Source organism: Poecilia formosa, unplaced genomic scaffold (genome assembly GCF_000485575.1).
Source record: "Poecilia formosa unplaced genomic scaffold, Poecilia_formosa-5.1.2 Scaffold307, whole genome shotgun sequence".
Taxonomy (NCBI): domain Eukaryota; kingdom Metazoa; phylum Chordata; class Actinopteri; order Cyprinodontiformes; family Poeciliidae; genus Poecilia; species Poecilia formosa.
Window position 1 is genome coordinate 40,006 of NW_006800246.1, and position 10,287 is coordinate 50,292.

Below are 10,287 nucleotides of genomic sequence, written 5' to 3' on the forward strand. Positions count from 1 at the left end.
CGTTCAGCCACACATATTCTGGTTTTGATCGACTCCGACCCGCAACAAAATAGAGAAACTGAGAGTAGAAATAGGAACGCAATCGCAGGAGGATAAATCTGCCTCTGTTCCTAGAAAGCATCGTTCTAGTTCACTAGGACATATAAAAATTAGGAACGACACAGAGAAGATTCAGGTCCCTTACTGTCCCCCATCAAAAACGTGTTAGCTACTTTGCACTGAATATTATTAATATTATCACTATTGTTGATGCTTTAATTTTTTGGTTGTTTCTGTATTTATCATCAAAAATAATTTTCCAGGGAATAAAAAAGCCATGGGAATAAAAAATTTTTTTACAGGCGTCTACGAAAATGCAATGGACATTCAAGTTAAAATCGGTAGGCCTATCAGCAGCCAATCAGACCTGAGTGAAGTTGGCCCCCCACCTTCTTCAAATCAGACAAAATTGGTGTCAAACGTTTGTGCTACGGTGGGGGGGCAACTTCACTCAGGTGCCAATCAGTGGGAAAAAAATTCTTCTTCTGTGCCATTTTCTGATGTTAGTTGTTAAATATTGCACAAAATGACCAGATAAAAGATGTACAACAATACCAGTTTAAACCTTGAACTATATGCAAAAGACTGTGCTGTGCAACATTAAAACATGATAGAACTGCAACTAATCATAGCTCTTCTCTTCAGAAGAAAAGCTATGATTCTCTTCTTCTGAAAACAAGAAGAGAATCATCAGAAACTCTGGTGTTCTGCGGTACCGCCCCCGTTGAGAAACAGTAGTCTATATAATGAGGTGGGTTTTTCCAGCTCTGCTGGGTTTTCAACAAGGCTTCAGCTCCCAGCTGATTCAACTTCATGTGATAACATTGGGAGTGGTGCTGCAAGCTCGACTGGAATACAGGCTATGCTGCTTCAGCTCTTAGTGGCTCTAACTTTTGCTGCCTATGTGAAAAATGGTAAGAAGTCACCCAGCTTTTAATCCTGTAATGCTGAAAATCTCTGTAGAAAGAACTGCATGGTTCCTCACTGCTTTTGAGAAACTGTAAACTCCAGTTATCTGGGGGAGTTGGGTGTTATGATCAATGTTTTCTTTAGTCATTATTTATGAGCGGTTGATTGTGACTTTTTTTTTGCAGTGCCTCTGTTTGACATCAACGTAGTACAACATGTGACCCATAACCCAGAGACATTAGAAGGTGAGGTCACTTTGTCAGTTTCTGCTGATGGTTTGGTTGATCTTGGGTAGAAAGTAAATAAAACACAGTTTCAAGGCTTGGCTTTCATGTTGAGTGTATTCATTAAGGCAGGGGTGTCGGACTCCAGTCCTCAAGGGCCGCTGTCCTGCAGTATTTAGATGTGCCACAGGTACAAGACACTGGAATGAAATGATTTAATTACCTCCTCCATGTGTAGATCGGTTCTCCAGAGCCTTGCTAATGATCTAATTATTCTATTCAGGTGTGGTGCAGCAGAGGCACATCTAAAAGTTGCAGGACAGTGACCCTCTAGGACTGGAGTTTGTGCATTAAGGCATTTCAAGCAACTAAAGGAGGCAAAGAACCAATCAAAACTATAAGAAAAACTGTTGGAATGCTTTCAGAAATATTATTTTTCTCTTTAATTTTAAAAGCCACATTGACAAGGACATTGAAACTTCCTATCATGTCTTGCTTTTTCTAAAAAATAAAAATAAAAAATTGTTCCTGAAAGTGGTCTTCCTTCTTTATGCTCCCAGGTTGCATGTCCTGAAGTATTTCAAAGGTGTCATTAATGGCAAAAATTGTATTGCAAAGCTGTATCTTGGAGTATTTTACCCCCTTAAAATCAGAAACTGTAAAATAATACATTTAACATGAATGTTTTCCCAGAGCTTTTTTCTGATGACGTGGCAGTGGTGGAGGGAGACATGCTGGTATCGGTGAGTAAAGACAAGCAACACTTTTTTGCTCATTGACACTGGGGGTCTATTTGCTATGATGTCTATTTTAAATCAGCAAAGTGTCAGCTGCAAATTTTTTCTTAATTGATATGTGCACTCATGCCGCCCCACACAAGATGTTACCTAGGGCAGTTGGCCATGTTGCCTATATCAGAAACCACCACTGGTTAATAACTTGACTGAATACCTGCACTTTAATGCAGGGTGATTTTTTTTTTAAAAAAAAGACCAAAACAGACACATAAGATAATGCAATCACGGACAAAACTTACTTCTGATTGGCGTGAGCGTTGACCGAGCAGATGAGGCTCTAGGGTCTACTAAGCCTGGCTGTTAGCAAGATCTGGAGCAGGCTAGCTGCACAGGATCAATCACCATGGTAACTTATTTGTTACCTTTTCCTTGAAACTAAATCGAGACCAACAAGTTCAACAAGATCTAGGGAAACTCATCCATGCATTTATCTTTAGTTTAATTGATTACTGCCTTCACAGGTCTGGTTTCCCTCCACCTCTTCATTACCCAACAGAGTAGAGTTGAGACAACACTCTAATCTAACACCTACTGGATGCTGGCGCATGTCTACTTGGAATAGACTAGTCGTCCCTTCAAGTGACCTACTATTGTCCCAAAATATTTGAGATTTTTCTATGTGAAGCATGCATTTTCATAAAATTGTCTTTTAAAATGCATGTAAGGCTGAATGTTTGAGTATGAATAGCCAAAGGTCACTCAATCATTCTCTCTCAAGTCCCCCCAAAATGCATATTGGCTTTATTTGGATTAAGAGTGTACATGAATGGTTTTGTCTTGTTTGTCATATGTGTTGCCCTGTGATGGACTGATGACCTGTCCACTGTGTACCCCGTCTTGCCCCCTGATTGCCAGAGATGGGCTCAGAGTCTGAGAGGCTTTTCCTTTATCTTTTTTTTTGCCTCTTACTTAGTGGAAATATTGATATTGATGAGACTTTCTCCAAAATAACCTTTTTCAACCTTTATAGCTCCACTGTTGAAAATGAGAAGCTAACATTCACAAATGACAGTGAAATAAAATCCAGTCCAACATCTGGTTTGAGGTGATTCCTCTGGAACCTGTTGGAGGAAAAATATCCCAACTTCAGAAGATGAGCTTTTAACTTAACAGAGCTCCCATCAGTATGAGAGTCAGGGAGAGGAGGCGCCATGTTAGGAAGACGAAGTGGAAGCTGGAGGATCTTCAGAACAAACAGGTCATGATGCTAGGCTACTGATTATTGATTAAACTGGATCAATATATCCAGTTTAAAAGCTAAAATGAATGGTTATATGCCAGATGTGGAAAACTGGGATGCACTCTATGCCATGATGTTCAGAATTTAGGACTCATGGCATCTCAAGGTGTCAACATTGCAGCCAGTGGGCTGAAGGAAATACAGCTTTATTTTGTAACAGTTCAAGAGCTACCCAGGTTTTATCACTTTGCAAAAAAAGTGATAAAAGCTTTATATATATATATATATATATATATATATATATATATATATATATATATATATATATATAAAATAATTATTTTGTCATAGTACCCCCAAGAATTTAAAACTACTTTCACCCCTGTGTATGCCTAATAAAAGTGAAAGGGATGCAGTGCTTTGCTACAATATCACTAGATTAGCAGGTCAGGAAAAAGGTAATTAAGAAAAAAATATGGAGGGAGAGGGAAGTAGTTCAGTTATGCTAGCTTTACTTTGACAACCTTAACATGTAGATGTGGTGTGGAATTCTGTTTCAGTGCAGTTAGAAAATAAAAGGCAACTTGAACACCAACTCTTACAGATCATCAGTACAGCAGGTGTTTAATTAGCTAATAGCTGCAGTAGCTAATCTACCACATTGATCACTTATTAATAATCGCAAAAATAAACATCAAGCCATAAAAATATAAGACTGTAATGGACTAGATATTCAGATTTTTTTGTGGGGATATTATTAGTACTATTATTATTATTATTATTAAAAACAATATAAAATTATAACTTTATTATAATTTCATATTATGTTATTAAATTATAATAAAGTTATAACATGACTTTGTTATATAACTTTATATAATATTCCTATTGTTTTTTTATCATAATAGTACTATTACTATTATGATTAAAAAAAGAGTAGAGTGCTCAGAGTTGAGCGTCATGAGGAACCAGTTGAGGAGGCCCGGGCATCAGGTCAGGATGCCTCCTGGACGCCTCCCTGGTGAGGTGTTCCAGGCACGTCCTACCGGGAGGAGGCCCCGAGGAAGACCCAGGACACGCTGGAGGGACTATGTCTCTCAGCTGGCCTAGAAACGTCTTGGGATTCCCCCAGAGGACATGGAACATGTGGCTTGGGAAAGGGAAGTCTGGACCTCCCTTCTTAAGCTGCTACCTCCGTGACCCGACCCAAGAGGAAGAAAATGGATGGATGAAATGGATGGACAGTTGTAATTATAACTCCTTAAAACTTTACGCAAGTTTTTCACTGTTCATTAACATCCATATCTCTGTATCCATGTTTGTTCCTAGGGAAGATTGGAAAAATCATTACCTGGACAGTGGTCTTCAGGGGTCCTGTCTTCTAATGCCGTTTTCATCAATGGAGAAGTTGAGTATTCAGACTCAGCTGTCGCCTTTTCACAGAAAACTTCCCCAGCCGGGGAAGCATCAAAATGAAATGCATCATTAAGATCATACCGAGAGAGAGTGCACTCGTCCTGAGAGCTACTTTTTTCTAAATTGCTACCAGAAAGTAGTTTGTCAAAACTGTTCCTCATTCCTGAGGTAATCAAATATCTAATGCCAAAACCCAGGGGAGATCTCTGCCATACTAAAAATCAGGGGGAGTGCGACAGATGTAACATGCTGTCAGTCAAGATGATGGACAACAAGAATTTTTAGCATGAGGTTTGTGCTGATATCTACTCCTTTGATCGCAAGCTCTGCAGGCAGCGAATTCTGATTAGTTGGGAGATCGAACATTGTAGATATTCTCTTCTTTTGCCCTTTTCTGCAGCACACAAGTTAAGGTTTGATAGTCAGGTCTCTTCTTTCCAGAGCAAACGTCCCCAGCAGGGAAAGTTTGCTCTTTTGAAAGGTTGGCCAAATCGTTACCTAGGACAGATATCTCTTGATGGGTCCGGTTTTCTAATGCCGCTTTCCTCAGAGCAGAGGTTGAGCTTTTAGACTCAACGGTCTCCTTGTCACCGCAAACTTCCCCAGCCGGGGAAGTTTGTTCTTTGTGATTAGAGAAATCATTCCCTAGGACAGCTATCTCTTGATGGGTCTGGTTTTCTAATGCCGCTTTCCTCAGAGCAGAGGTTGAGCTTTTAGACTCAACGGTCTCNTAGTTCAGTTATGCTAGCTTTACTTTGACAACCTTAACATGTAGATGTGGTGTGGAATTCTGTTTCAGTGCAGTTAGAAAATAAAAGGCAACTTGAACACCAACTCTTACAGATCATCAGTACAGCAGGTGTTTAATTAGCTAATAGCTGCAGTAGCTAATCTACCACATTGACCACTTATTAATAATCGCAAAAATAAACATCAAGGCATAAAAATATAAGACTGTAATGGACTAGATATTCAGATTTTTTTGTGGGGATATTATTAGTACTATTATTATTATTAAAAAACAATAGTAATATTTCATATTATGTTATTAAATTATAATAAAGTTATAACATGACTTTATTATATAACTTTATATAATATTGCTATTGTTTTTTTATCATAATAGTACTATTACTATTATGATTAAAAAAGAGTAGAGTGCTCAGAGTTGAGGTGGCTTGGGCATCAGGCCAGAATACCTCCTGGACGCCTCCCTGGTGAGGTGATCCAGGCACGTCCTACCGGGAGGAGAGGCCGAGGAAGACCCAGGACACGCTGGAGGGACTATGTCTCTCGGCTGGCCTGGAAACATCTTGGGATTCCCCCAGAGGACATGGAACATGTGGCTTGGGAGATGGAAGTCTGGACCTCCCTTCTTAAGCTGCTACCTACGCGACCCGACCCAAGAGGAAGAAAATGGATGGATGAAATGGATGGACAGTTGTAATTATAACTCCCTTACACTTTACGCAAGTTTTTCACTGTTTATTAACAACCATATCTCTGTATCCATGTTTGTTCCTAGGGAAGATTGGAAAAATCATTACCTGGACAGTGGTCTCTTCAGGGGTCCTGTCTTCTAATGCTGTTTTCATCAATGGAGAAGTTGAGTATTCAGACTCAGCTGTCGCCTTTTCACAGAAAACTTCCCCAGCCGGGGAAGTTTGTTCTTTGTGATTAGAGAAATCATTCCCTAGGACAGATATCTCTTGATGGGCCTGGTCTTCTAATGCTGCTTTCCTCAGAGCAGAGGTTGAGCTTTAGACTCAACGGTCTCCTTGTCACCTCAAACTTCCCCAGCCAGGGAAGTTTGTTCTTTGTGATTAGAGAAATCATTCCCTAGGGCAGATAGATATCTCTTGATGGGTCCGGTTTTCTAATGCTGCTTTTCTCAGAGCAGAGGTTGAGCTTTTAGACTCAACGGTCTCCTTGTCACTGCAAACTTCCCCAGCCGGGGAAGTTTGTTCTTTGTGATTAGAGAAATCGTTCCCTAGGACAGATAGATATCTCTTGATGGGTCCGGTTTTCTAATGCTGCTTTTCTCAGAGCAGAGGTTGAGCTTTTAGACTCAACGGTCTCCTTGTTTGCGTACCTTAACTTGTGTGCTGCAGAAAAGAGCAAAAGAAGAGAATATCTACAATGTTCGATCTCCCAACTAATCAGAATTCGCCACCTGCAAAGCTAGGCACAAAAGAAGAAAAAACCACAAAAAACCCAAGCCAAAAAATTCTTGTTGACCATCATCTTGACTGACGGCATGATACAAACTTCCCCAGCCGGGGAAGTTTGGGTCCGGTCTTCTAATGCCGCGTTCCTCAGAGCTCAGGTTGAGGTTTTGGACGCCTTGTTTTCCTCCTTATCGCGCCAACCCTTCTCAGTCTGTGTACTTTGGGAAGACTGGGGAACTCGCTGTCTTCATCAGCCGTGTCTCTGTCCGAGTGATCTGAATGATCAGTCTGTTTGCTATGGCCTGTTGAGCCACCATAAACTGCCCCAGCCGGGGAAGTTTGCCGTTTGTTTTCAGACTGATCTTTCTGAAAATTACCTGATGAGCCACAGCAAGCCTCCCCAGCCAGGGAAGGTTGCTGTGGGTTTTGCTGTGATGTTTGCTTCACAGTTGGGGAAGGTTTGAAAAGGTATGCATCAAATTCGTCATACTCATTTTCATCCTTATAGCTAGTGATATCAAAAGTGACCCCCGGAAGCAGCTTGTTAAAAATCTTTCTCACTCCTGTCGTTATCAAATAACCTGCTCCAATCGTCAGGGGGAAAAACACGGTGGTGACTGCAATCTGTTGCATTGTCTAAATTTTTGTTAAACACGTTGCTACTGCTCAAAGAGATGCTTGGATATGACCTCCTGTTTTGAGATCCAAGCATTCATAACCTCAGATGTTCTTTGATCTATGTCATAGATGAGGTCATAGCTACAATGAGCTCACTGTAGTTCTGGGGGAATGTCTTGCTTCTGATCGTTGCTATGGAAACGGTCAAATCACTTCTGCATGACTCAAACTATTAACCCTTTGCAACTGCGTCACTTAATCATTCGAGGCGCCATGATGAACTTCAGAAGGGTATATTTTAGGAGGCTAGGGATGATTAAAACAGGGATCTTAATGGTTAAATATTAAGTTTAGATTGACAATGGTATATTAAAACCATTAATTTAAGTAGGATTTTCCATCATTCTATCAGGTTTAAAATTTTGAATCATACTTGACTTAAAAATATCTTTAAAATAAAATTAAATGTAACCTAGAGATATTTGCTGCTGCTGCTGTTGTAAATTGTGACAAGAAATTTTGCCTGCTTGGAGAAGAGCTACAAAGAAATAATTTTGGTTTAATAATTTTACACGTTAGCATAAAATAAATAATAGAATAAAGAATGATCCCAAAGAAATGATGATGCCGCTCCAAATTTGATGGGTTGTAAATGACCCACTCGAACACATTTGCTCTGCATGGTACGGAAATGTAAACAATAGACAGAACGTAATGTAATGTGTAACTGAGAGCTTGACACCAACAGCAGCACAGCATCAGCAGCCCACATTGCTGATAGCCGGGAAGGAGATAAATAAGTCCATTTCTATGCTTTCCTGTAAACTGGNTAGGACAGATATCTCTTGATGGGTCTGGTTTTCTAATGCCGCTTTCCTCAGAGCAGAGGTTGAGCTTTTAGACTCAACGGTCTCCTTGTTTGCGTACCTTAACTTGTGTGCTGCAGAAAAGAGCAAAAGAAGAGAATATCTACAATGTTCGATCTCCCAACTAATCAGAATTCGCCACCTGCAAAGCTTGTGATCAAAGGAGTAGATATCAGCACCAACCTCATGCTAAAAATTCTTGTTGACCGTCATCTTGACTGACGGCATGATACAAACTTCCCCAGCCGGGGAAGTTTGGGTCCGGTCTTCTAATGTTGCGTTCCTCAGAGCTCAGGTTGAGGTTTTGGACGCCTTGTTTTCCTCCTTATTGCTCCAACCCTTCTCAGTCTGTGAACTTTGGGAAGACTGGGGAAATCACTGTCTTCATCAGCGGTGTCTCTATCCGAATGATCTGAATGATCAGTCTGTTTGCTACGGCCTGTTGAGCCAGCATAAACTGCCCCAGCCGGGGAGGTTTGCCGTTTTTCAGACTGATCTTTCTGAAAATTACCTGATGAGCCACAGCAAGCCTCCCCAGCCGAGGAAGCTTGCTGTGGGTTTTCCTGTGGTGTTTGCTTCACAGCTGGGGAAGGTTTGAAAAGGTATGCATCAAATTCGTCATACTCATTTTCATCCTTATAGCTAGTGACGTCAAAAGTGACCCCCGGGAGCAGCTTGTTAAAAATCTTTCTCACTCCTGTCGTTATCAAAAAACCTGCTCCAATCGTCAGGGGGAAAAACACGGTGGTGACTGCGATCTGTTGCATTGTCAAAATTTTTGTTAAACACGTTGCTACTGCTCAAAGAGATGCTTGGATATGACCTCCTGTTTTGAGATCCAAGCATTCATAACCTCAGATGTTCTTTGATCTATGTCATAGATGAGGTCATAGCTACAATGAGCTCACTGTAGTTCTGGGGGAATGTCTTGCTTCTGATCGTTGCTATGGAAACGGTCAAATCACTTCTGCATGACTCAAACTATTAACCCTTTGCAACTGCGTCACTTAATCATTCGAGGCGCCATGATGAACTTCAGAAGGGTATATTTTAGGAGGCTAGGGATGATTAAAACAGGGATCTTAATGGTTAAATATTAAGTTTAGATTGACAATGGTATATTAAAACCATTAATTTAAGTAGGATTTTTCATCATTCTATCAGGTTTAAATTTTTGAATCATACTTGACTTAAAAATATCTTAAAAGTAAAATTAAATGTAACCTACAGATATTTGCTGCTGCTGCTGTTGTAAATTGTGACAAGAAATTTTGCCTGCTTGGAGAAGAGCTACAAATAAATAATTTTGGTTTAATAATTTTACACGTTAGCATAAAAATAGAATAAAGAATGATCCCAAAGAAATGATGCTGCCGCTCCATATTTGATGGGTTGTAAACGACCCACTCGAACACATTTGCTCTGTATGGTACGGAAATGTAAACAATAGACAGAACGTAATGTAATGTGTAACTGCTTGACACCAACAGCAGCACAGCATCAGCAGCCCACATTGCTGATAGCCGGGAAGGAGATAAATAAGTCCATTTCTATGCTTTCCTGTAAACTGGTTACGAGTCTGTTGGTATTTCACTTTTCTTGTATTTTAACTATTAAACCAACTGGGAAACAAATGTTTATATATGTTTTTAAAAGACTTGTAGCTTCTTTCTTATGTCTCCATCAGTTGAGCAGCAGTAGCAGTTTTTGGTGACATTATTATTAATAATAATTAGATTGTTTTTGAATACGATGCAGTATTTAAAATGAACTGATGAAGATGGTCTATGTGTCTAATCTGGCCTGGGAGAGATGTCTGTGGTTCCCTTGGACCTGTTACCCCATCAACCAGATGTGGAAGACTATGTTCAGAATTTAGATCTCACGGCATCTCGTGGTGTCAACATTGCAGCCAGTGGGCTAAGGGAAATATGGCTCCATTTTGTAGCAATTCAAGAGCTACACAGCTTTTATTGCGTCACAAAAAATTCCATCAGCACAGAAACTTCAAAGCACACAAAGAAGCAATTGTATATTTCAGACTGAAAAAAAAAAAAAAAAAAAAAAAAA

At 40.0% G+C, this 10,287-nt stretch overlaps 1 protein-coding gene across 1 annotated transcript in view; it reads left to right on the top strand.

The window, feature by feature from the left end:
• Nucleotides 1–776: 776 nt before the first annotated feature.
• LOC103152292 (zinc metalloproteinase nas-14) overlaps nucleotides 777–10,287 on the top strand; it is a 17,819-nt gene continuing 8,308 nt past the window's right edge. The window contains exons 1-4 of the mRNA XM_007572701.2: nucleotides 777–953; nucleotides 1,134–1,193; nucleotides 1,866–1,915; nucleotides 4,479–4,556. Of these exons, the coding sequence (XP_007572763.1) occupies nucleotides 902–953; nucleotides 1,134–1,193; nucleotides 1,866–1,915; nucleotides 4,479–4,556 (240 nt within the window). The 5' untranslated portion in view covers nucleotides 777–901. The remainder of the gene's footprint in view (nucleotides 954–1,133; nucleotides 1,194–1,865; nucleotides 1,916–4,478; nucleotides 4,557–10,287) is intronic.